We start from the raw sequence: 27,322 nt of genomic DNA, 5'->3' as shown, positions 1-27,322 counted from the left end.
CTGGTGATTTTATCACAGGCTTACAAGACTGTGTTTTTCATGAAACCCAGGCCCTCAGAGGATTGTACCAAAACCTAAGGTTTAATTTCATTATTTAGGCAAGACTTTATCTTCCTGACTACAGAGAAGAGCCTAGAATTTCTGATTCTTCTGTGTTTCAGAGCCAGCAGGCAGTCATAAAGAAGCCCAAATGCTTTGGTTTCAACCTTGTTTTAAAGATAGTTTGTGATTTGTAAACTCTTCTGGGGTTGGCAATACTGGCTACCCTGAGTTTAATGATAAATCCAGTGTGTGAGCCTCTCCTAGCATCCTCTTTGAAAGGTACTATCTAATTTTGCCAGTACCAGGATGAGTGAATTATCTTTCTTGCATATGTATAGACATAATTATACAGTGGTCTGAGAAGGAGGACTTTGCTTTTCAAGAAGCATGGGTAACCAAGGTAGTCACCCAAGTCACAGCCAGTTACCCACATTTCAAACCAAAACTAAACACAGAAAATAGTGCAGTAAGTGCAGCCTTTTAGTATTGCAGCTTTCTGATTTTGCAGGCTATGCTCTGAAAGGTCAGCCTTCTCTTTGGGAAGAGGAATGCTCTCTCTGTCTCCCCTGTTAGCTGTTGTGTGTGTGTTTATTAGTCCAGGCTACAGCCATCCTTCTCTGTGGCAGCTGTCTGTGAAATTATGATGGACAAGCAAGAGACCATTCACCGTAACCACACTGTCCGGTTAGTTTGGTAAAACTCAGACTGCAAAAGTGGATAATTTATTAACTTTGACACAAACTGAGTGTTGTGTGCCTCCCAGAGTGAGAGCTGCCTCGTGCAGGCCAGCAGGGTTTGCTTGCACCAGTGGCCATATGGTTTGCACAGCCATCTCCAGGCTTCTCCCCTTCCACTGAGCCAGCATAGAGCTTTCTTTGTAGCTTCAGGCTGCAGCCAGGAGAGTTGAAAAGTTGAATTATAAACATTTCCAGGCCTTCTGGTTGGTATCTTGTGTTTTGTTTTGTTATTTTAAGGATGTGGGGTATGTTGCTGCATTCCTGTCAGTGGGATTAGAATGAATAGAAGCAATACTGTAGGAGATAAAATGTGTTTAATTATTTATTTGAGAATTACAGACTGAAATTGCTTTTTGATTTAAAGCTTCCAAGTCATGGATATGTTTTTGGAGTAGAGAGAGACTCACAGAAACATATATATGCACAATTATCTAGGGTAATGTAAGAAGTCTCTTTGCTCAACTGCCCTTCCTCCACAGAATTTGTTCATTTCCTTAAAGATTTTAAATTTCAAATGCGGCTTTGTTAAGTATCACAGAAAGCTAACAGCATGCTGTGCCTTGCCCACCAAAATGTAAATAAAATAAATAAAGTCTTCGTTGTATAAATGTTATGAAGTGGGTGGTTTATTTTCTTTAATTATACTTTTTATTTAAAATAAACTATAAAAGCAAAATATTATATATCCTGAATGGGCCAGCACAAACTCATATTGATTGAGTAGGCACATTCTAGCTTTTCTCGGTTCATGTAAAAGTAGATAAAAAGACCATCAAACTGTAAATCAGAAGAAAAAGGTAGAAATTCCTTCCAAGTGCCTGTAGTAGTTTAGGCTTTTAAAGGACGTTTGAAAGATACCATCTTTTTACTCCTTGTTTATACTTTGTTTTTCTTTTTTCTTGAGTAGCAAAAGCCAGCGGGTACAGTCTCAGTGCTGTCTCCAGCTGCAGTCCCTGGTTGAATCTCAGCACAGAAGGATGCTGTAGGGTGGTGATGTTAAGAGCAGCAGTTGCAACCCCCACGAAACTGTTGGGTCTCCTCAATTCTGCTTTTAAAATACCTCAGAGACATGTTTTATTCATGGAAGATTTTGTAAAGCTTCAGTTTCTGAGAAAAATTAAACGCTGGGTGTAAAGCTGATTCCCTCTTCCAATGGGCGAGCAGTGCAGGATGAGGGGAGGTGTCTGGTGTGGGTCTGAGCTGTGCCCAGCACATCCCCAGGATTTAAATCAGCCTTGCTCCTTGCAGAGGAGAGTCCTTGTTCTGTCCAGCCCCCCAGGCTGAGGCTCGTGCTGGTTTCTGATGCCCCTTTCCTGAGCTACTGTCCAGCCCCAGCTCAGTTTCTGTGTGAGTGGAGCAGTCTGGCAGGGTACCCTGGGCAGCTGTGCTGGGCTCTGTAACAGCCCCTGAGGGACTCCTGCAGACACAGCAGGGCAGGTCAGCAGCTCAGAGCAGGGCAGCCTGGCCATCCACCAGGGATTTGCAGGGCACTGCTGGTGCAGGGGGAGCTGGATCTGCCCCTGGGTCAGCCGGTGTTTCCCTCTGGGCAATCAATGGGAGTGATCAATGAGACCAGGGCCTGCTGTTTAATTGCAAAGGGATCTGGCTGCTCTTTTGTGTGCAATGCTGGTGAGGTCTGTAAGTCCCAGCAAGAGGCTTCAGGAGCAGAGGATGCTGTCAGCATGTCACTGCTTCTCCTGCTCCTCTCTCTGCCCCTCTGGAGACTGAGAGCTTCCTCCCAGAGCAGGGCTGGGGCTGATGACAGGACCCTGCTGGCCTGATCAGCCTGCAGCACTTCATGCTGTTTCTGGTTTGGGCTTGGTTTTTGTGTATTGGCTTCATTTGCAATCAGTGCTGTGAGTGATGGAGCTCTCTGTTGCTGTCCTGTGGGAGGGGAGGAGGGGGTCTGGGTTTGGGGCTTGCTTTCAGCCATGGGGTTCCTGCCCTTCTCTTCTTTAATAACCATGCACACATGTGCTCGCTGCTTCCCTCACCTCCGTGCTTCACTGGCCATCCTTCCTGCTAACAAGGGCTGAGCACATTCCCTGTGGAGCCTGTTAATGCTGCTGCCCAGCTGCCTGGGGACTCACAGCATGAGCCTTTCCTTCCATCTCTGCTGCTGTGGGCACTCGGCCCCGGCTCCCGGCCTCGGTTCAGCCAGGTAAAGCCATACTGACTCCATTCACTTCCCTCTATTTATTTGGGTTTACACCAGTGTATAAGAGCAGGACTTGGCAGAGTGTTTGTGTTTGCGTGTCTGTGTTTCTGAAAAGGAGACTTGTTCTAGTTTGTTGGGTTTTTTCCCCAAACAGTAAATATTTTCTTGTAAATTGCTGGGACAGAAAAGTGACTACAGTGCTTTTAGTTCATGTAGTTGCTTTAAATTGATGGCAAAGACTTGGAGGAGGTAAAAGGAAATTAAAATCTTTTTATATTTTTTTAACTATCCTGCAAAATTTATTGCAGAATTATATCCCCACTCTGGGATTCTGTCGGACAGTTCAAAAGGCCTGTGGAAAGGTTCTTGTTCACCATTAAATTTTTAAAGTTATTGAAGTAATTTTATGGAACCCTATTAAGTTTCTGAAGAAACATACTGGTTTCATCACTAATAAATTCTTAAAGGCTTATCCATAAGGGAATAGTCAGAGTTCCAGATGTCTCTCCAATGAAGTGGACATTAACATTTTGCCCTGTTGGAGATAGAGTCTGATTGCACCCAAGTACATCATCAGGCACTGTGGGGTGGTAGGTGCTATGCCAGTCAACCCCACTGGAGTTTGAGTGGAGATTCAGAAAGTGAAAGTTTGTTCATATTAAAAGGTGAAGAAGAAGATCTCAGATGCATCTATACAGATAAATCCTGGTGTGGTGTTAAACTTAGACCCTGGCATCTGTTTCTGAGCACCATGTTCAAGAGAGGTTGCAGCCTTGAAAAAGAAACCCTGGAATCAGGGAACCCTGGAAGTCTCTGTGTCTCAGGGACTCGTGATGCTTTCAAAATAATGCAAAATAATGTGTTCACTGTGCTTTTGCACCACATCCAGAAAAGCACACAGAAACTTCCTCCCAGTGAAAGCACAGCATCAGGCTGGCTTTGTGCTTCACTTAGTGCTCACAAGCCTTTCGTGTGTGAGAGCAGAGCCACCTGATGCACAGCAAACGGGCTAGGAGGGAAATAAAATTGTGTAATTGCCAGTTTCCTTCAATTCCGCTCCCTCTCCCGTTGTGCATAAAGGAGGCTATTTAAGTCTCAGCTGGAGTGAGGCTTGGTAATAAGCAGACATCTATGAACCTGCATCTGCTGCTGCTGTCTGCTAAGTTTGTTCTGTATTTCCATATTTATTGACGATCCAGTTTTGGGAGAGATCTGTTTGAATGCTTCGAGTCCCACACTGTGAAACCTGTGGAAGAAGAGTTTGTCCCTTCAGTCTCATGAGTCCTCATCCTTAGACATCTTGGGAAGTGCAGGACCAGGCAGCATCACCAAAGGTCACATCAGAGTTTGCAAACCCACCTCAAACTGCATTGGCTTGCAGAGCCAGAGCCTGGGCAGCTCTGTGCAAAGCAGGGTGGCAGAAAAGGGCCAGCCTTGTTGGATGAAACAGCCAACATTTTAACATTTCTCAGTGTTGTGAGATTTGCCTCCAAACAGCTGAGCAGTCCCCAGCCCCTTGCTTTGGCACATGGCTGGCCTTCTCTGGGCACAGCAGAGGTGCTCCCAGTGCAAGCTCTGCAGAGACAACCTGATTTAATACAGGCTTAATGGCTGGAGGAAGAAATTTATAGTGGGAGCGTTGAATGTTTATACAATAATGAACATGCCATTATTTTTGTTATTGAACCAGTCTTTGAAACTGAGCTAGAAACATGCAACCAACAACTAGAATACGCTCATTACATTCTGTACTGATCAATTTAGTAACCAAAGTGGGGCAGGTTATTTTATGCCTTTCATTGTATCAACAAAAATGTTCTCTGAGCATAATGTGCATTTTGGCCTGAAATATTTTTGTGCTACAGGCCGGTCTCTGGGATCTTTATGTCATTCTAGCAGTGTGTGCTGTAAAGCTGCCTTCAGCAGGCATCTGGGGACTCCCCACTGGCTGGCAGCACAGTCAGCCAAGCTTAGTCCTCAGGCCAGTGCAGAAAAGGGCCTGACTCAGTTGTGAGCAGCAGAGCACCCTTTTGCCAGCCACGCAGGTGGGAGTAATTCAGAGAGCTCTGAATGCTCCAGATGGCTCTGTGAGCTGTACCAGGAGTTCAGAGCCCCCGAGAGCCCATGTCAGTCATCCCTAGGCTGGTCCAGTGAGAGACACTGCCCAGGCTACATTGCTTGCAGTCTCTCTCAGTAATACCATTGCTGCACACTAATAGGCCTGCATGAAGAGCCAGAGTTTGAAAACACTGCCAGAGAAGCTTTCTCCTTTTCTCTCATCAATTCTCTCCTCTCAGAGATTGAAGAGAACTGGGTCTAGGTTTTTGGCTCAGACCCCTGCCTGCTGCATACATTTCCTCCATCAAATGGACACAACTATAAACCTCTTTCTGCATCATTTCCTGCAGGCCTGTACTAAACATGCCACCCAGGTGTCCCTGTGTAAAGCCACTTCTTGCTGTGTCTGCTTCTGTTGCTGCTGGCAGACTTGCCTTTGCGTGCTCACGGCAGGGCTCCCATCACAGCGTGTTAATTTTAAACAAACAAAGACTGCATTTTGATTTGGAAGGGACTTTCCCATCAGTTTGCATCAGAGTTTCTCTTAAAAGGAAAGGCTGGATTTTGTTTTGTTTTATTTTCTGTTTTTCTGTCTTTTAATATGATCCCTGCAATTTTGTTTTCACTGAAATATTGACTGGCAGCATTGCAAATTGCCTGCATGCAGTCAGGAGCTTGCCAGCACTTTCTTACTCAGCTAGCCGTCAAGGTTGTGGATTCCACCACAATCGGTGCCAGGAAAGCTGTTGATCAAAAATACTCCTAACATCTGTGAGTCCTCTCCATCCAAATGAGATGTAGTTACATTCTCCTTTTCCCTATGCTTCTTCCAAAGTGTTGCTTCAGACACCTAGAAAGCCCTGGTTGCAAATCATAAGCTGATCTCTGTTTGATTTACAGCTCCGTTTCCAGCTCTGTCGAAATCCAATATAAACTTTGAAGTGCCCTTCCCCCAAGCATAATACGTGAAAAATATCTGCTTCCAAAGGGAGAGCAGACGAGATTTCTTTGCCCCGAGCATCATTTGATCCAGATGCTGTCCCATGCTGTCTATGGCCAGTGTGGTGACAGGCCAACAAGGAGGGTGTTGTGTGGGTGGGGAGAGAGGGCAGGGTGCAGAGGAGGCTGCCAGGCGTGCCCAGAGCTCACACACACAGACACACGTGTGTGCACACACAATTCTGCCAGCACTGGGACTGGGGGCGGGGGGGGGGAAAGCCTGATTTCCCTTCCACCCTGTTCCTACCACCACCACCAATTCACAAGCCAGCTATTAAATAATTAACGTACCCAGTGGGGCAGGAGGAATCAAAAGCTGTTGTGTTCCCAAGTTTTCTCTGGCTCTGAAAGGCACGTCTCGCTGTGTATTCTGGCACCTCGGAGCGGGTTTTCCTCCTCCTTCGCCTCCCCCTTATTATCCCGTATGTGTGCTGGAGAGGGAAGTGGCGTTCCCAGCCCAGCGGGGGATGCCTGTTATTTCAGACTAGCAACAGGGGAAAAGGAACAGCCTGTTGCCTGATTGATGTTTGTTTTTTGTGGACAGACACCAAAGGTTCATTAGAGACGGAAGGTTTGGGAGGAGGGAGGCGGCGGCGGGGGAGGCGCTCGCTCTTAAGGAACTATTGTACCCCTGTGCACTAACCTGGGCCTGCACTTTCTTTGACTTCTGTGAATGTCTCAGCTGTACCATTTTGGCCCTGGCAACTTTAGGAAAATATACACACCACAGAGGTTCCAGTGAAAGCTCTGTGATGAGGGGGTCAGGGGAAAAGGAAGGGGAGGAGAGAACAATGCAGTAGGTTTTGCTGTAATTAATTTCAAATGTGCTGCTCATCTGTTCTCTTTGAGTTTCAAAGGAAACAAGGGGAGCTTGCAGGGCTTTTCCTACCACATCTGCATCTTTCCAGAGGTGGGCTTGGAAGGGTATCTTTCCTTCCATATGTGGGTTTGACCATTCTGGCAATGTGGAAAGCAGCACAAACTAATGCTGAAAATTATGTGCTGTCCAGAGGGGGAGGAGAGGGAGAGGAAGGAAGGGTGTGGAGGAGCTTCTTTTCTTACCACACTGGGTAGATGAAGCTGGAGAGACTGAGGAGGTTGGTACTGGGTAAAGCAGATTTTTCTGCAAACAGTCAGGAGAGAATGTTTGCTTAAATAGCAGATGTTGTTATATACTACTGTTATTGGTCCTGAAAGGCTTCCAGGTTTTGGTGCAGGTGAACTGCTACAAAGCTGTTAAAGCTTTGGGTAAAACTCTCAATCTCTTGCTGACTTCATGCCTTGAAAAATTGCACTTCCTGTAATTTGGTGGTAACTAATAAGTTTAGTGTTAAACTTTTGGGATTATGGCATCTTGAGTAGAAAGAGTTTTTCTGATTGCTATGTCTGAAATCTCATATGTTGGACTGTGCTGTATGACACACAAAACAGGAGCTTGGCATCTGCCATAGGGCATTGTCGCTGTGTCCTTTGCCTTCAGGTCTTAGTATCAATGAAGTCACACAATTGCAGCAGTAAAGAGAAGCAAAATGGGCCTGTTAGACTATTGACTTTACTCCCCTCGACAAGATAACCAGATGCTAATTTGATAGCACTATGAATCTTAGCCAGAAAAATCAGTAAGACAGAAACTTAAATTACACTAAATTACTGTTAGTGCTTTAACAGCTCTATTTTCAAATTGCTTCTTGCTTAGAAGCTTGTACTGAACCCTGGAGCTGGTGGATAATGACCTCTTGTTTAAACACGTGGCTACTTTACGATCCTTAGCTCTTAGAAAAACCAACCTCAATATCGGGCGGTGGATATTTCTAAAGTTTGCCCATAAGGAAAACATTTCTACAGGGTGATTGAAGAAAGTGTTCTCTTTTCTGGTCAGAAAGCAATTCAGTGCAGCCACAACATGCTGAATACCCCAAAGGTACTTGAGGTGGGCGCTTGTTTGTAATACAGTCCTCTCCAGGATGCCAGGGCTGGTGTGTGACAAGTAGAGCGTGACCAAACAGTGATAAATGTTTCTGTGGTTCCTTGGAAGGGATGTAAATACTGCAGTGTTGTTCCAGGCTGTGTAAAGGAGTGTGTTGGGTTTTGTAGTCTTACAAACTAAATAGACTTTCTGGCACTGGGTATGGGGCTGGCTGCTGAAAAGCTGGTCAGTGATGGAGTTTCACCAAATGTATGTGCAGTGCATGAGGTAGGCTGAGCATAACAGGCAAAATTGGTATGGAGAACCAAAGATATGGGAAGAAGCCCAGAGCTTCTGAATGTGTCCTGAATCTGTAGAAGATTGCAAGGACTTCAGATCTTTTTCTTTATAAATTTCTTGGGGAGGAAAAGGAAATCACATTTGGAGAACATTCAAACCCACTGCCACCCCCTCTTTGTGGAAAGAAACCCATATGAGAAAGGAGGAAGAGCTGAGTCAATTCCAGATTTAATTTCCTGATCCTCCTCCATAGGAAGAAATATCCCTTCCTTTTAACTCTTGAACAAACTGCATTGGCCACATCATAGTGAAGTATCCCTTAGATCACATCCAGATAAACCTGGATTCCAGCATTTGCTCCTGGTCACAGATGTTTGTGTGCTTGCCAGCAAATACAGGAAAGAAGCAATACCTGAGGTCTCTGCAGCAAGCACATCTATTCCTCTGCCCCCTCTGCTTGGACTGGAGACCATATCCTAATTCCCTGCTCACAGGGAGCAGCCATAGCAGCACTTTGGAGCACAGCAGGGTGCTTTGTACGCTCGCTCTCGAGTCTTGGCCCTGCCTTTCCAGCTTGTCACCTCTCCCTTCCTCAGCTTTGACAGTGAGGGAGGAAGAAAGGCAGATGGCAGGGCTGGAGAGGGGCAGAGGGGAGCAAGCTGCTGCTGCTGTCCCAGGGCTGCAGTTCCTTCCAGGAGAGCTGCTGTCCCCAGGTGCCACACAGCGAGCACAGCCTGTGCCAACCAGGTCCTGGGGGTCCTTTCCAAGGCAGACTTCTTTACCTGTCAAATATAAGGCAAGAGATTAAGGTATATTGTTCACCTCAGTGTATTGTGGTGGTTCTCTCAAGATCAGAAAGGTACTGTAGAGGGGTTTTGCTAAAGAATAAAAGCAAAGCCCCAAGGACAGTTTTGCAGTTCTGGCTTTTTGATCTAACACAAAACTTTGTTCGAACATCGGGTGGTTTCTGTATGTTTGAAAAGGATAGAGGCTTTTGCTGGTTTTGTAAAGCTAGATCTCAAAATCCAGGGCAGAAGATAGGCTCAGCCCTTAGCCTGTCCCATCAGGAGCTGCTGCAGTGTTCCTGAAATCCCCCATGAAGCAGGCAGAGCCACCCTGCTCCTTGGCATCCCGGGAGGCAGGGCTGCAGGGACAGGGAGGACGGGACATGCATCCTGCCTGTCCTGCAGCTGCAGGGCTGGGGTGCAGGGGCACAGAGCTCACAAAGAGCAGCATGTTCCTGCCACCCAAGGGACTCCCATGGGTGCTCAGTGAAACCACAGGAATCGGACTTTTCCTCTGCTTTTATTAGATACAAATGGTTTTTCTCTCCTTTGAAGGATTCCTACCACCTGTTCCTGCCAGCCAGCAAGATTTGCTTTAGAAGCTCATCTTAAAAAGGGGGAAGGGAGGGATGGGGTATTTCAGGAGCCTTGAACCACTGAGAGTTTGCCTTTGGAGATTCACAAGGGAAGAGCAGGAATAGGGAATGCTGTAGGGAGATATTAAATGAGGCCCTTTTGTTTCACTCCTTGTAGAGCATGAAAATGCCCAAGGCATGAATACTCTGTTCAGATTATTCTTGAACATTTAAATGTCTGTTCTGGTAATTTATAAAATGAAGGGGAGGGAAGTGCCTTACACAAGGAAAAAAAAGGGAGACCTTTGCTGGCATCCAGCACTGGTAGCTGGGGAGTTGTTCTCTGCTGCTGTGGGAACAGGGGGAGAAGGTGGATTTATCTTGTGGATGCAGCAAAGCTTTAGTCCCCAGAGATGTGGTGTGGCATCAGAGAGGCTGACTGCTCCCTCAGTGTCTTTCTCCTCCTTTCACAATGGGAAATATCTTTGATTCCTTCCTGCCACTCGTGGTTGTGTTCAGTCTTAGAAGAGGACAGGATTTTTCAGAATTATGCAGCACCCAGCATAAGGGGAATCTGGCATTGGTTTTAACAGATTCTTGGGCAGAAACATACTCATTCAGATCAGGTTCTCAGAGCCTCTGGCAGGCTGAGAGCTTGTTGGGAACAGCCCAGCTCAGAGCCAGCCTGCCTGCAAAACAAAGGGCTGAGGAGAGCCCTCTTAAAAACACAGGAAAACTTGCTGTCTGTGAGAGACTGTTCCATAATTTCCCCTGCTTCCCATCTCTATATATAAAATAATGGATACTCTGTCTCTCCTGGCCTAATTTCTGTTTGTGGAGTGACCATAAGGCAGAATGTGATAGCCCAGTCATTGCCATTAGCCATGAGCATAACCTGTAACAAAAGCTCTGCTGCTTGTGTTTTTCTTGTGACAATTACCCCACTGTGAGGTCCACAACCCCAGCATGGACCAGTGCTACTGTTTTCTGTCTTCTGGGAGCACTGACAGTGCAGAACAAATATAGGTCACATCTCTGTTCGGGTGAGGAATCAGGAGAATGGCGTGGATTTTATTACTTTCAGATATTTGGGCTAGAGGCTCTCATGCTGTCAGAGCTGAATCAACTCTCAGCCAGTTTGCACGCAACATATGTGATAGATTTTGCAAATGAATATGTTAATGTGGGAGGAGGTGGTTTTCCCTGCAACTGCTGGCACTTTGGAGTGTTGTCCTCAAAAACAAAACCATATTGTGTCCTCAAAACCAAAACCAGTGGCACGAGCCCTTGGATTCTGCCCCTTGAGAGATGAGGCATTTCTTTTGTAATCATTGAATTTATTAACCATTTTGAGGTCCATTAGAATAAATGCATTTCCCCTCCCTGCAAGGATCTAGGATGTCATCTCCAGTTAGTTTAATATGAGCACAAGTACCTCAAACCATTGCTGAAGGACTGAGATGAGGAACTGCATCATTGCACTTCCCCATGAGCCTCTTTGATACACAAGCTATGAATTGCTTCTTACTATGCAAAGATTTGCTATCAATTGCAAATACTTCCTATTTCTGAGCCTTCCCTGGAGCAGAGGGCAGCACTCCTCCAGCCTGTGGGATCTGGAGTTGATGGGGAGCCAGGTGGCTCTGGGTAGAGATACAAAGGCTCAATTCTGACTGCACAGAGAACTGCTTGAAAGGGAATACAGACATAATGAGGGAATGGTGTTGTCTGCTGTGCTAATGTGGAGTCTCTCAAGAATTAGCTTAGACCCCACTTTCCTCTCCTAATGTGCAAGAATCTGGGAATATAGGAATTTGCAAAACCCAAGTAGCTGCTTAGTACTGGACTCTAGGCATGTTTGTGTTTGTGCAGTTTGGAAAAACTGTGACATGGAGAGGACTTGAAGGAAAAAGAGTGATTTCAGTGGGATTGTTGGTACACATGGCAAACATGTAAAAACAAGAATATGAATTATGCAGCAATTACTGTCTTGGAAAAGTATCTGCAGGCGAAGCCCACGTATTTACTTGTCTCTTTTCTTTCACCCAATACTGAAATGGAAATGTGCAGCAGTTTCAGACCAGACTATTCCTGTGATTATCTTTGCAGAAGTCTGAGCCTGTACTTGTTTGTTGCCTGAGAAAGAGGCTGGATGTGGCAGTGCCTGCCCAATTCCAGCCCAGAGGGTAACGTGGAGATTGTGAGAGTTGAGGCTCTGCCTCAGTCAGTAGGGCAGTGAATACTCTCCTGAACCACAGTGAGTAGTCTCATGCATGTCAGAATCACAAGGTTCTCCATGGCCTTGACAACCTGCAGCAGATTCCATCCAGCAGCCTTGTGGAAATGGTTGTGCTTGATGATCTTTGCAGGGCCACTGCAGTGGATGTAAAGGGACCCCAAGGAGTCAGCAGGAAGGGGAGTGTAGAGCACACATTTGGGTTTGCAATGCTGAGTAGCTCTTCCAGGCTTTGTGCACATCCAGGCTGGCATTGCAGCAATCCCAGCTGCCTTGCACCCTCCAGCCTCATAAGATGTTTTTCCACAGCCATAAACCCTCACACAAGAAGAGATTCAAGAGCACCTTTTCATTAACAGGGTGTGATTCCACTGCAATGCATAGCACAGTGTTCCTCTGTTAGGTCTTACTAGATGCTGTTAGGTCATACATTATCCTCCAGCATATCCAGCACTAAAATATTTCCAGAATTTCTGCTGCCCATTGAAGAATTCACACTTCATCAAATGAGAAAGCTGGAAGGAGCTTTGCAGCTGCACTTCACACACTGAGATCATGCTGAAGGAGTTTGCCTTCTGCAGTGCCATGAAGTGCTCTTTTCTTTCCCTTATTGCATACCAAACCACTCTTTCCTGTTCAGAAGGTAAAAGCAATCATCCCTCACATTTTTCTTCTCAAGCATTCTGCAAAGCCATCCCTCAGATGCTGTTGCATTCTCTAAGTGTGGTTCCTGTTGAACCACGTGGGACAGAAAAGATTTTTCAGAAGATGCAACACCGTCCAATGTGAGGAGTGGAAACACTATCACAAAAAATCAAGGATTGAGAACTGAAGTGGAGGAGAGCTCCTCTGCTCTAGAACTTTTGTTTTCAGTAGTTAATAACTGTGATTCATGTGCAACACAGTCCAGTTTTCTTGATAGTGGGCATGTTTAAAGGAAGAGTGAACCTTTTCAATTTGAAAAAGCAAAAGGCCATCTGTGACTTCCTGATGCTGTTTACAAACTTTTTTGCCTGTGCTGTGCTGTCAGTAGCTGTATTTATTCACTGCTCACTCTGTGAATTAAAATGTTGAGGCAGCTCCTGACATGCTTCTTCCAGCACATCCTTTTGGAGTGAATTTTTGGTTGCCATAGGGACCAAATCCAAAGGGCACACACCATTCAAGTAAATGTTCCCTGATTAACAACTTGCAGCTTGTCCCTTAAATATTTTAATTATCCATGATGCAACTGGAAATGTTATTGAATGTATTCATGTCAGTTAGTTTCAATATCTCAATTTTTTTTTAAGATCCATTCCAGCAGCTCAGGAGCTGGATTTTGACATGCTAAGAGGAGTGATGCCTTATTTCTTTTAAACTTGCAGGAAAATTCTTCCAGTTTCTTTTCATCTTGACCCTACATTCTCAACCAAGTTAATGGAAAGAGGTGCTATTTCACAGTTGCTAGTAAAATGGAGGCAGTTGGATGACAGCTGAACATGTTGGTTTGGGTTAGTAATGTGCTGTATGAATCCATGGGAGGGATCTGCCTGAAAGGGGCCTCCTTGTGCCTGGGAATGAAGAGGGAGGGCAGTGGGAGAATGCAGAGCACTGGGAGCTGCTGGTTGCAAAGCAGTGCTCCCACTTGACAAGCACTCCATCTCAAGTGTTGTTTTCACAAATTATGAGTATATTAGCACTAATGTGACAGCAGCTACTGAGCTGTGAGGGCTGGACATAACAAATAAACAAGATGGGATTTTGCTAATTTGTGTGTGGTCGGTCACTCCTCGGTTCCTGCTTAGCAGAGACTGTGTCACCTTGCAGCACAACTTTGCATTCTCACTGCTCCAGCCATGACACCAGGTATGGACCTCACTCAAGCTACTGAGACTGTTCCTAAGCAGATCTGTTTGCAACTCTTCAAGGAGGAAGGAAACTGGTTTTGGGCTCTTTCTACCTCTGCTGCAGTGGGAATAGATAATCTCCTGCCTTCCTTTGGTAAAAGCTGCCTGGTGGTGGGAAGCTGTGGTGAGACCCCAGCAGTAACACTGCCCCTCTGCCTGCTGCTTTTCTTGTGTTGCCTGGTCTGGTGCCATTTTTCCATGTCAGCAGCAAGGGGAAGCAGGAGCCAGTGCCCATAGGCTGAAGGGTAAGGTATGAACTCATCTTGATTAGCTCTGTGGTGTGGGTCCATCACCACTTAATTGGCTGCCAATAGCTCCCCTAATGAAGGATGATGGATTGGGCTCTAGGGCTGTGGAAAGGGGCCAGCCTGTCAGAAGCAAGGATGCTGAGGAAAACATCTCTCACCTGGAAAGGACAGAGAGCCAAGAGCTTGAGTGCAGACAGTTCTTCTTTCCTCTCATCAGGACAGGCACCAGTTGTCTTCCAAGGCAGAGATGGGGATTTCTGTGGCCCTGCATATGCTTGGCTGGTTAGGGCAATCATCTGTTCCCAGCAGAGATGATCTGGTGTTTCAGAATGTTCTCTCTTGCCTTTTTCTGGTTTTGGTTAGCAAGTGTGCTTTCTCAGCCAGACGTTGACTTAACTTCTCCGGGCTGGAAGATCCGAAAGGTCATTCACGCTCCTCCGGAACAGTCTCACTTTCTGATTTTGCTTTAAATCATTCTCTGGGAGCTTGGAGCTCTCTGATGTCATTTAAAAAAAAGAATCAAAACCTTCATAAGACTGTGCAGATGAAACAAAATTGTTGTCTTAGCCCACACAGGGTATTATGCAGCTTGGCAGATCCCTTCCTTGTAGCAATAAGAAAAGGATTTGGCATTTAACCTCTTGAAATTAAACCAGAGTGTGAACTTCAATAGTTCAATCTTATCAGGGCTTTGCTAGAATAACAAATTGTGAAAAAATGTAATCATGTCTCCAATGTGACCTTGGCAGATCTGCCTCTGTGATGTGAGAGATTAGGTAACTCTAAGCAGATGTCTGTTTATTTTGAAAATAATAGTTATAAAATCTTTCTTTTCCCAGTTTGTTTGCACTGCCTGTGAAGGATATGACAGAGAGAATTGTGGTCTGCATGGAGCTCTGTGTTACAAGCTGCTCTATTATGCTGAGCAGTAATTGCTCTTGGAGGTTTGAGTTATCGATCTATTGGTGGGGATTCAATTTCAGTGTAAAGACCTGTGTTCATGATTTAATTGGAGTGATTAATAACTCACTCGCAGGCTGGATGGGAATCAATACAGATTTCAAACAGCAGAAGTAGTACATTTTCTCTGGTAATGTAGTAGTTGATGGTTTATTATTTGCCCTTGTTTGCCTAATTAAAATCAAAAGATTTCTTGGTTTATAACAGTTCTGTCTGTTTAAAAGCTTACAGCTGGAGTTGAGGATGTGTGCTTGCTTGCTTTCATATTGGGGGAGTGTCTTTCTGAATAACTTATTTACCTTGTTGCTTTTTCTGTCACTCAAATTAGGTGTACAAGAGGCCATCACATGTTAGAAAACAGAACAAGACAAACACACCTTTAGTATACAACTACAAGGAGCTTTAGTAATGTTTTCTGGCCAGGGAGGTAGAGTGGCTCCTACGTCACTGGTTTGTAGGCATTCAGCATCTGCTTAGGAGCAGTGCTGAAGAGATTTAACCCATTTGATCCAGCATTATAGCCCTGGATTAAAAAGCCTGTATGAAACTTTCAATCTCATTACAACGCCAGCATCCACAGTAGGTGATTTAGCTGCAAATCCAGTTCCAGCTTTGCATTGAGATATTGCCAGAAGCAGCATTGCTAGGAAAATGCAGTGTGACTTACTTTGGGGGGATTTGAATGGTGATCCTTCTTCTTTATGCTGTGGCCCCAATCCTTGTGTTTGGCACCCATTTTCATTCAGCTCCTGCAGCTTTGGTGTGTCATCATGCATGCTTACAGCTAACATGCCTCGATAGAGCATGGAAAGCTCCCAAATCTCTAGGAATAAAACATCCCATTAAAGAACCATAGAGCAGTAAATAGGCATCAAGTCCATATCTTATTGCTGTTGCTCCTCAGTTTCTGCAGGAGGAGGTGAAACCTTTCTGTGCTTCAAGCTTTTTAACAAAGCCTCTTACCTACAGAGCTGGCTGAGGAAAACATTCAGCATAGTGTGTTTGAATTTTCTTTTGGATTTGTAGAGTCCAGTAAGCTTTCTGGTGGACAGCAGATTCCTATGTCTGAATTAATCCTAGTGATGGCAGATCTTTTCTTACCGATTAACATTCACAAACATCTTGGTATATATGTGAGCCAAAGACTAAAAACACTGATCTGGATGGAAGTGTTTTAATTTTAAATAGGTATTTCTTTAAGAAGTCTTTCCTAACAGTTCTGGAAGAAGCAAAGTATGTGTAAATTTGCCATGCTTGGGTTTTTGGTTGGGGAGAAACTTTAATCATAGTGAGAGTGAGAATGCAAAGCCCTCGAGGCGTTTGGGGTAACCTGAAGCCCTTGGGGTGCATCAGCATTCCCAGGGTGTGGTGACCTGTACCTGGCCAGGGCTGGCTCTGGGGAGTGCCCAGGTGTGTCTGTGTGGGTGCAGGAGAGAGGAACTCTCTGCCCAGGTGTGTCCCTAACGTGAGCACATCAGCTCTTCATTCTTGGGAGTCTCTGTGATAAAAATGAGAGCTGTTTTCTGTGTCGTGACATTATGAAAATGACTTGAAGATATTTCACTTTTTAAACTTGGGCGCTTCGGGAGGGAGAGTGGGGGAAGACACCCTTGGAAGTTAATTCTGAGGACCAAGCTGACAGCTTTTTGCCACTGTTGCTTTCTTCTAGGTTGAAAAGCTGAAGGCTTGTTACAGCCCCAGCATACAGCAATCTAGCAGGTTAAATGACTTGGGCAACACAGTTTATTAAAACTGGCAAGTGCTCGCTCCAGTTCTCTTCCTGATAGTCAGGGCTGCCTGGGAGAGTAATTGATAGTGGCAGCTGTTGGGAGGGTGTTTCAGATTGCAGCAGGGCAATGCAGCTTGACAGACAGCTCTGTACAAATGAGCTGAGTGATAGGGGACGGGTCCGGACCCGGCTGGGAGCAGCTTCCCCTTGCTCTGGGGAATGGGCTGTGGGAGCTCGCCAGGAACAAAGGCTGGCTCCTCATGCACGGGCTCAGAGCACAAGGGCTTCTGCTCACACTCAGTTCACTTTTCTCTGTGAGAAAACACTGTAGTTTTTTGTGGAAAATCCATCAGGAGCCTGTGATGTTCAGAGGAGCCCATGGCACGGGAGAACATTGCTTTGACACAGCTTGATGTGTAGTACTGCTGTCAAGCTGGAAACCTGGCCTTTGCTTCTCAGTAATGCTAATTATTGTCTTGCTGCACACCGTGGACCTTCCCAGACAGTAGCTTTATGTGCGACTCCCATGTCTCTATGTCTTATCTTGAGCTGATTTGCATTAAAATAGGTGGAAGAACTCTGTGCCCCCTTTGTTGGAGAGCTTCTGTGTTGTAGTAGCCCTGCTTGCCTTACCTTGGCAAACAGCTAATTGCTTAAAGCCTTAAGTAGTGCTACTCTCCTAAAATGCAATGAAAAAGACATTTATATAAAAGGAAAAGCCATCTAGGGATAAAGAATTAGCACTTAAATATTGATTTTCACTTGCAAGCACTCTACCAGCATCAGTGTTATTGCTGTCAATGCAAAATGTTTTATTCTCTCTTCTGCTTATGATGTGTTCCATATACATCCCATTACATTATGCAGCAGCCTAAAAGTTAAATTTAAAATAAAATTCCAAAAAAATTACACAAAATGTTTACTGAGGTTCATTTAATTATTTGTTTTCACCTACTGCTGTAAAGTCTTGCTCTTCTCTACTCATTCGCTTTGCTGATGCTTCAAAACTCTTCTCTGGGACTCATCAGCTCACTCTGAGATTCTCAGCTTCTTGCCATGTGTAATTCCCGTGGTGCTTTTGTAGCGTTTCTCGCTGGAATATGGAGCAGGGTTCACCACAGCCAGTCTGGCCTGTGTCTGTTTTCAAGGATATGTACAGGGCGGATAGATGGGCTACAGATGGTGGTTGTTGTGTTTCTTGGGAAACTGCCATTGGTAAAGATGTCATTGATGGATGTAGGAGAGGAATTTCTTTCTCACATCACCCCATCACCCTTGCTGTTTGAAAGCAACAAGGGAGACTGCAGAGGGAGGCTGCAGAAAGACGTCTGAATGACTCCACTTTTCTTTTTTTCAAGAGACAAAGGAAAGGCGTGCAAGCAAGATTAGATTATTTCCAATCACATTGTACGTGTGTTGACAGTCCCCTTTCAGCAGCAACCAGCAGCTTGCAAAGAGCAAGAGGCAGGGCTGGAACTGCTGTTGCCCTAAGTACTGTTTGTATAACACAGTAACTGCTTATTGGAGTTCTCAAAGCAGCCTTTACATGTTTAATCCCTTGCACTTGAGCTACTCCTAATCAGCTTGAAAGCAAATTCCTGTAACAGAAAGGTTTAATTTGTGTCTGGGACTTTCTGTATTGTGCTTAGCCTGCAATGCTGTGTAGTTACACTCCAGCAGGCATGTCACCCTCTGCAGCCTTGGGGATGGGTTACTGAAGCCACACTGCAGAATTCAGGACACTTTCAGATGGAGTCTTGGTTGATGACCTCTCAGCTTTGGGTAACTCCTCCTGAAGCACACTTTATACAGTAATTTAAGCTGTTGTCGACTTCGGGGTTTCCCTTAAACTTCACCTCCAGTTTCTGCAGATTTACACAGCAGGAGCTAAAGCTCTCTGTGCTTTTAAAAATGGTTTTCTTCTTTACTGCTTGAAGTTGGAATTGGATGTAGCCCAGGACGTAGGGAGGTTAACATTTTGCAACACTCCAAATGAACAAATTAGTCGATCAGGGAGGCAAGAATTACTAATCCCAGGTTGTTGGGCTTTTTTTATTGTTAGAGCATTTTCACCCTTTTCTTCCCTGTCTATCCCACTCACTCATCATTCATCCCTGTGAGATCAAGGCGTGTCTGTTCATTTAAGAAAACCTCACAATGGAAGAAGTCCAAGGTGTTTGGTTAGAAAATAAACAAAAGTTGGCGTGCTCAGAAGGGATCGAGCTCTACACGGTAGAGTGGCAGATGTGATCCAGCCTTCCCCTAGCATGGCTGGAACATGAATCATTACAAATGTCAGATTTCCTGTGAAGGGACAAGCTGAACTGACATGCGTTCAGGTTTAATTAAGGTTGAATTATTGGAGCTGACTGTCAAGTCTTAGGCAAATTGGCTCAGCCTGTTATCATTAAGCATGAAAATTACTCTAGGACTTGGTACAAATGAACACATTTTTGCCTCTAGAACACTGTGGTGTGGTCGGGTGGGTCTGTGTTTTTGTTGGGGCAGTTATGCTCAGCTCCATGGGTCTGTCTGCTCAGGAGGGCTGGATTAGCAGCCCAAGAACAGAAATTTCTGGGAGGATCTCAATGCAACCTGATCCAGCTTGCACAAAAGGGAATATTTGGTTGCTTTCCTTGGGATATTTCCATGTGTGAGCAGCAGTCAGCCTGGTCAGAGCTTGGGCACTCAGGAGTGCAGTTCTCTTAGGAGGGATATTCAAGTATCCCACAGAGAAACTACAAAGTTGGAGATCCTGATCAGAATGGGCAGCATCCCTCATTAAAATCATTAAGATTGACTTCCTGAGGGATTTCAGGAAAGATAGCTCAGAGACTTCCATGTGTGCATTCCAGGAGGAGAAATGACAAAGTCATCAAACACCAGGATTCTCACTTTCCCGTATAGTGGCTGAGAAGGCTCAGGGACTGCTCTCTCAGATGTTTTTCCCCTCTTTCCCATGAATTCACATCATATCTTTCCCTTCTCCGTGCTTCTGCTTTTGTGCAACATGGCTGCAAAAGGAAAGAAACTCCCACTCCTGCCTGTAGCTTTTCTGGCAAGGGGGAAATTGGCGTGTGGATATTTTCATTGCTGTCAAGAATGAAACACAAAAACATTGCAGTGCTGCATCCTGAGAGATGGAAGTTGGCAGCAGGAATTAGTCATGTACCCCTTGCACTAACTAGCACAACCGGGCTTGGCTGGTCAAATCAGTCAGCAAGGGAGCCTGAGCTTTTGCTTTGAGAAAATTGCAAATGAGAGCTAATGCTGAAACCACAGGGAATCAATAGTTGCACATAAAACTGGTCAAACAGCTGCTTTTAATGTGGGACTTTATTGATTTGTTTTGGATCTAATTGACTTTTTACTCAACTAACTTTTGTGGTGCCAGTGTGTTTTGAATATACACCATTAGTCTACATTGCCTATAATTACACAATATGAAGTTTAACTCTGTAGGAGGAGGCCTGTTGGATGCAAAGAGCTAATGGGCTCTGAGGAAACCTATGCTCAGGAATGAAACCCAATTGCTTTTAATGGGTAGCTCCTGAAAAATAGTGGAATCTACAGCTGTGAGCACACTTGCTCCAAAATGCAGTGTGGGGAGCCCTGGCTTGACTAGGCAGTGACAATTTTTGAGATGTTAGCAGTAAAATCTGAGGAAAATTTACAAACATAGGAGGCATTGTATAAAATAATGATGCACAAGAGCATTGAGAATTTGACTTTAAAAATATATTCTAAATAGCATCGGAACCAAGTCTAGCTACATCTCACAAGCAGGTTACCTGTGATGCATGAATTCACATTTGATAAAGAAATTCACTGAAATGAGAGGCTTATATTTATTGTAGAGAGTAATTTAGGATCTCCAGGCTTTGTGTCAAACCAGTGAAGATATATAAGGTGCTGGAAAGTACAGTGTTGATAGTACTTGCTGCCAGCCAAAACACTGGTGTTTGGAAAGGCTTCTGTTCCTTTTACTTGTGGGTTTGAGGCCCCAAGACCTCAAGACATTTTCAGCTGATAAATATAGTTCATATGTTTCCATTCGTCCTCTTCTCACATGCTGAATTTATACATGTGCAGTGATGAGCTGATTGATGGACGGATGAGGGAAATGGTGCATTAGTGAGAGTGCAAGCAGAGCCAGCAGCAGTGTGGGAAGCTGCCTTTTATCTCAAGGAAGGAGATGCCATCACCACGTGGGCATTGTGGCTGCAGAGCATGAGCTGGTGTGCTGCAGGCTCTGAGCCATGGCTGTCCTGCTCCCATCCAGTGGCACCACGGTGGCACTCGGGCTGTGGAAGTGGCACTGGGGGCTCTGGCCTCGCATGGGCTGTTCACAAACACAGGTCAGAGCATCTGCACAGCCAGAATTAGCTCAAGGGAGTGCTGTGTGGTATTTCCACACCCTCCTACATCAGGAACTGGCTCGGTCCTTTGATGAGACGGGGGAATTTCAAAGGTGGAATTTGTTGGTGAGGGTGTTGGGAGCATGTTAATGAGTGTGGGTCGCATCTCCTGCGTGTCTGCGAGGCAGCGAAATGCAGGCAGCCCCCAGCACGTTTTGGTGGGTAACAAAAGTGTGTCTCCTGAAAGTCAGAGGTGCTGTGTGTGCACAGTGGGATGTGTGAAACACACCAAGAACCTTAGGTCTTGTAGCCCATAAAGAGATTCCTTGTAATTGTGGGTATGTGTGCACTCAAGGATACACAGATTGGGGTGAAAAGGGAGTTGCAGTGGGAGTTGAATTGCTTTCATGTTGGTCTTTTCAGTTGTCTTCAACCTTTTGGATACTGCTTGATCTGAAACATCTCTTCTTTCCTCCCTTTTTCCTTTCCAGTCTTTTAACTCTTGGGGATGCTTTGTTTAGCTTAGTTATGAAAAATGGCTGGGTTTGGCACCACAGAAGGAGTAATTCCATCTGGAATTCTCTGTAGGTGCATTTTGCAAGGTTGCAGCATTCCTGATAGTTTTGGCATGCCGAGCATACAGATGTTTGCACTGTTTGGGGTGAGCAGGACTACATCTGAGTGCCCACTGAACTTCTGACTGTATTTTTCCCGCATTCTCTGTTCTGTTCTTCCACACAAGTGTGTGGCCAGGGGACAGCAGTGTCACAGCTTCTGTGCAGAGCTGTCCCATCTTTTCCTACAGAGATCCCAGGTAGTCTCCATCATAGAAGACAGGTAGGGTTATCATTAAGGATTGATGCTTGGATCATGGTGCATTGTAGCTGGAGTTGAGCCTAAATCCAATGTGGGTTACCATGAAAGGGCATTGAGAAAATGAAATGTCTTAGTGATGAGGCCTGTGTTTCCTGAACATGAAACTTGCATTGAGCAGGAAATACTGTACCAGTAACTTGAGACATGTTCACACTCCTGTTGTACATAACCTTGGGTCCCTGAAGAAGTCACAAAGCTGTATGTTCTCTGTAGTATGCATTCATTTAATGTCAGCTAAGTCTCTTGCACACATGCTAAAAGTACAGTGGACTGGCCAGTCAAGGACAGCGGAAGGACAGCCTCAAACACACATCCATCTTGTAGCAGCAGTGCTCCCACGGCGCTCCCACGAGCTGAAACATGACTTGTTTTTTCCCAGGCATGTGTTCTACCAAGCAGAGAAAGAAACGCAAACCCTTCAGCATGTGCTTTGTTCTTTTTCCTGTCACTCCATAAGGTCCCACCTTGAATGACAAGCCAGAAGCGAAAGCAGCCAATGTCCCAAAGGTGTCTGGGCTAGAGCGGAGCCGGGAGCTGAGCACCGACGTGCCCTTCGCCCTGCCCATCCCCAGCCCCCAGCCGGTCGCTGCCGTCGTGACTTCCACTTCCTCAGCGCCCACGTCAAGTGCCAGAGCGAGCCCCCTGCTGAAGAAGGAGCCAGTGATCTCAGCACCAGCACCACCCAGGCTCACGCCGCAGCCGCAGCCCCGGCCGCAGTCGCAGCCGCAGCCCCGGCCGCAGTCGCAGCCGCAGCTGATCCCCGAGCTGCGCAGCCAGCCCCCCAGCCACATCCCTCCGCCCCTCAACTACCAAGTGCATCACCAGGTGGCCCACAACGGACTCAATAACATCAGGTAGGAGTCAGGGATGCTCCCGGCACATTCAGGCTGCTGCAGGGCTGAAGGTTGTTTCAAACAGGTGGAAATTGCTGGGAGGCAGGCGAGCGCTCATCTGGGGTAGGATGGTCTGAGCTTTGGGTGTTGGACTTCATGGGCTGGCTCCAGGCTGGTTTTTCCAGCTGTGGTGGGTCAATGCATTTGAAACGTGATAAATGAGGTGATAAATGCACACCTTCTGGGAGAAAGGCACGTGTTCCTTTCAGTCCAGTTTCAAGTCAAATTTTGCATGGTCTTGTCTGAGCTGGATAGTTCTTGACTTAGAAATTTAAGGTGGTTTGAGTTTGAGCAACAACTTTGTTCCACATTCAGAAATATTTCCATTACTCATGGTTCTCAGGTATTTTGTCTCACCAGCATCAAAAGAGAGATATCTGTCTTGGACTTTGATCCTTGTGGGTCCCTTCCAAGTCAGAATATCCTGTGATCTGTATTGGAAAACGCTGTGTCCCTAAGACCAGGCTCCCGTGTAGGCTGATAAATCTGCTTCAATTTGTCATGTTCAGATCTTGCAGGAGGCTTAGCTCTGCTGTTCAAATTGCCACCATCCAGTAAGGAGGGTGGGTGAAAATGGTATGGATGAAATGTTTTTAGAGAAAGGAGTTCAGTCAGTCAACTGGAACCTGTGTCGTCTTTTTGCTGGTACAGAAAACATGCCTTGCCTCCCAAGCAAGAGTTAGGCTAGTTCAAACAAGATGAGAAAACTGATTTAAAGTATATTATTTGACTGCACAAAGGTCAGAGTATGAATACAGAGAGCTGCCATTAATGTGTATTTCACAGTATCCTGCATACTTAAGGTCTGTTGTGGTTTTACCTTGTAAATGCCACCATAGTATAAATGGTGAATAATGTTTCAAACTATTCAAGATCTCTCTGAGGTTTAGTTTGCAACAGATAATTCAGTATTGTGGGAATTACACAACTAATAACTGCAGTGATAGTGTGTGATTGTGCAGTGATAGCCCACAAAACTTAGATCATTTGCAATGGCATAATAATAATTGAAGAAGATGTAAAATAGAAATTACTATGAGAAAAATTATTAACATGGTGTGCATTTGCATGCTTGTGTGACTACAACTGCACAGCACATGTGCAGCAGATCCTGTGGGGTCCCTGTCACTCATGCAGTGCAGCTCTGCACATCCAAAGCAAAAGAAAAAGGAATTGGGGTCACTGTGTCCTCTGGTCACAAGGATCCACATGGACTCTGCAAGGTCATCAGAGGCTCCATAAAGGTGCGAAATCCAGCTGCCTCTGTGGCCTTCATCAGTACTCACAGATAGCTCTGAGGATTGTAGCACCAGAGGAAATGTCCCTCCAGAGAGCCCAAGCCCGTTCTGCCCTGTTGGAGACGTTCATTAAGATTCGTTAACTGTCTCCACTGCCATTAAGACAAGCAAAAACACAAGCCTGGGGAGATCAAGGTTCCACAGTTGTGTTGTTTCTGGTAGTGTATTTCTTGCACTGTTTCAGTCCTGTATTGTAACACACTCTTTCCCTCTCTGTCTCTCTCCCCTCCCTCCCGTCTCTTTCTCTCTGCAGCCGGAGCAGCAGTGCTAGCAGTGCAACGAGCATCAGCCTCCCGAAACACCTGCCCCTGTCTCCCCAGATTCCACCTCACCATTCCTCGGGCCCAGCTCTGCCCCTCTCCATCTCTAATCTTGCTACCTCGCACTTCTCTCTCAGATCGCAGAGCCAGCACCAGCACCATCCGGCCATGTTCGCCACCCCACCCACGCTGCCACCGCCACCAGCGCTCCCCACCAACAGCCTCGTGATACCAGGGCACCCTGCGGGTAGGTCCCTTCTCACAGGGCCGTGCATGCACTGGAGGGTGTTCAGAGATGGGCTGGCTGGTGGGCAGGAGAAATCCCTCGGCACAGACCCCTCAGTGTGTGCTGGAACTGTGACACTGCTCATGAAACAGGTGGGAGATCTTGATGTGCTTTTCTGGATAAGAGATTGTAGACACGTCACTTCCTATAGTTTCCCAGGGCATGAGTTGTCTGTCCAGTGTGGCATTCCACAGTCATTAGACATTTTTTTAGATTAACAGAGAAGTGATGTGCATTTTGCCATTCTCCCCTTCTCTCTCCCCTCTCCAAAGAACACTGCTGTTGTTAGAACTGATAAAAAAATACTGTTTCTACAGTTGTTCTAACCGAGCATTTGAATCCCACTTAATCCCCTGCCTGATCCTTCGACCAGCAGCACATCCTGCTGGCAGAGCAGGATCCTCTGCTCTGTGCCCATGGCTCCATGGCCCTTCAGTCTGAGTCAGAGACAGCTCAGCTGACAAGCTCTGCTGTTCTACTCTCACTATCTTTGCATCCTTTTAAAAAGTTTTCTTTGTTCACCCTGGCCGCCCATTCTATTGTCATTACTGCCCTAAATGCCCTGTTTATAGCTTATCCATTAGCCTACAGCTGTCCCTGGAAGAGACCCTGGCAGCTGGAGACTTCCCAGCAACTTTCACTTGCTGGGGCCTCCTTTTGATCTGGCATTTGACTCCACAACTAACTCAGCAGGGATTAAACAGGACAAGCATTTTGCAAAAAACACACTCTCTGTTTCCTATAAAATCAGTTAAAGGAATAAGGAAATGACAGATCTGCTGTGGAAAAATCTGATGGTCTTCCATCCCCCTTTTTTGCTTCCAGGAGCTAAATAATGTCTCGTTATTTATTACTGCTTCTTTAAGTGAAAAAAAAAAAAAAAAAAAAAAGTACTAATTGGTCCAAAGTGAGCTCTGAGAAGAATGATAGACAAAAGTGCTGTGAGTTCCCTGCCAGAGACAGGACCACATAGGCCAAAGCTGGCAGCTGTCACGGGCCCTGGCACCATCTAGAATTTCAACCACATGGCTGGGAAGATGTTGGCAGCACTGTGGGAGACCTATTCATTGCTTCCCCTGTTTAAGGCGAAGAACTACTGTGATGGAGACTTTGAAAGCATAGCAAAAGGAAATAGCAAAGGACTCACTAAAAGCATGATATTGCAGTCACTGAAAGCAAGTATGTTTTCACCATTAGCTTCAGGAGATGCAAGATCAAGTGACCTATTCACATTCAGCAGCTTGCCAGGAAACGCTAACAGTCTTGCTTCTACTAAAAGGATTTCTCCTGCAATTTAAGTAGGAGAAGCCTAAGTTAGTGGAGGAAAAGGTCTGGGTGTCTAACCCTGCAGACAGTGAAATGCCTCTTGTCTGCACTATATGAAATGCCTGCAAAGTGGCACATCATAAAATCAATACAGAGTGCTGCAGAGCCAGGAGCTTCTGTTGTCATTCACATAAAACTTCCTTAAAAGCAAACAATATTGCTGAGCAGCCCTGAAGAGGGAGACAAGAATGCACTTCTGGTGGCATCTCTTCCTTTTCAAACCTAAAGCTAATACAAGTAACTTAGGAGCAGCCCCTTCTGGGTTTCTGCCATCTGCCCAAGGGCTGCCCTGATGTGGGATGCACAGAGGAAACAGGTCTGTGTCTCTCCTCTACTGAACATGAGGGCACCATGAGTGCCCTTTTTGTGCCATGCCCAGCTCATGTGTGCACACAGGACAGTGTCTGCAGGTCCCAAGGGCTGCTCAGGCACCCTGCTCCTGCTTCTGTTATGGTGTGACTGGATCTGACATCACTGGCAGGTGCAAGAGCTTAGTTCTGATCCAGAATTGCTCAGAGCTCCTCAGAGCTGGGCTATTCCTTTGCAATTCAATCCTTACTATGAAGCAGCCACTGCTCCAAGTGCCACACAGCTTCTCCAGACATCTCCAGGCCTTTTCTTCTCCTGACAGAGGCCAAAGCTGTGGTAGAGGGCTATGGGCTGGAGCCAGCTGCAAATCTATCAGTCTGACTTCCAGTCTCTTAAAGAAATTGGATATCAGAGCACTTACAACTGCCAACTTGCTTTTATCTCCCCCTCCAGAAAAGTGGATTATCTTGATGCTAACAGAAGGATTCAGTTTCTTAAAGTCATGCCAGATTTAAAAGCGTAAACACACACACACACACACACACACAAAATCATGCTCATATTCTCTAAAGAGGTTAGGTTTTGGATCTAAGTGCTTTCAGCCTGTAGTTCTTTCCTTATTTGCTCAATCCAAGGAGAACCCATTATAGACTTTTGCTCCAGTGCCTTAGGTTTCAGTATCACAAATATATATGCTTTCTGCTTTTGTATCAATTATTATATGGATTGTAGCAGTACAGAGTACCTGCTCTTAGCAATACATTTATTACTGAAAGGCAAATGACTTTGGCACCCAAAATTTGCTTTCAAATGTGACTTTCGATTGTAGGCTTCCAAGTGATAGTAGAGACCTTGAAGTTCTCCACCAGAGTGCATGTTTTTAAAGGTCTTAACCATGTCACTTCAGAAAGTGATTGATTTGGACATTTCTAATGTTACTGTAAAAAATCGAAGTGAAAGAAATCCCTGCAGAAAATGAAATAAAACTTTAAAGCGCAGGTGTTCTTTTGCCCCTTTATATTCAGAGCTGTAGTTTGAAGGGGCTGTTACAGTGAAAGAAGTGGATTCATGCAAATTCAGAAGCAAGTAGATCA

At 45.5% G+C, this 27,322-nt stretch overlaps 1 protein-coding gene across 17 annotated transcripts in view; it reads left to right on the top strand.

Moving 5' to 3' along the window:
- FBRSL1 (fibrosin like 1) overlaps positions 1-27,322 on the top strand; it is a 491,903-nt gene that overhangs the window by 442,749 nt on the left and 21,832 nt on the right. For all 17 annotated transcript variants that reach the window (XM_079322881.1, XM_079322897.1, XM_079322886.1 and 14 more), the window contains 2 exons: positions 22,314-22,710; positions 24,301-24,554. In XM_079322881.1, the coding sequence (XP_079179007.1) occupies positions 22,314-22,710; positions 24,301-24,554 (651 nt within the window). The remainder of the gene's footprint in view (positions 1-22,313; positions 22,711-24,300; positions 24,555-27,322) is intronic.

Source organism: Erithacus rubecula (genome assembly GCF_903797595.1).
Source record: "Erithacus rubecula genome assembly, chromosome: 19".
Classification (NCBI taxonomy): domain Eukaryota; kingdom Metazoa; phylum Chordata; class Aves; order Passeriformes; family Muscicapidae; genus Erithacus; species Erithacus rubecula.
This window is presented reverse-complemented; position numbering and strand designations above follow the sequence as displayed.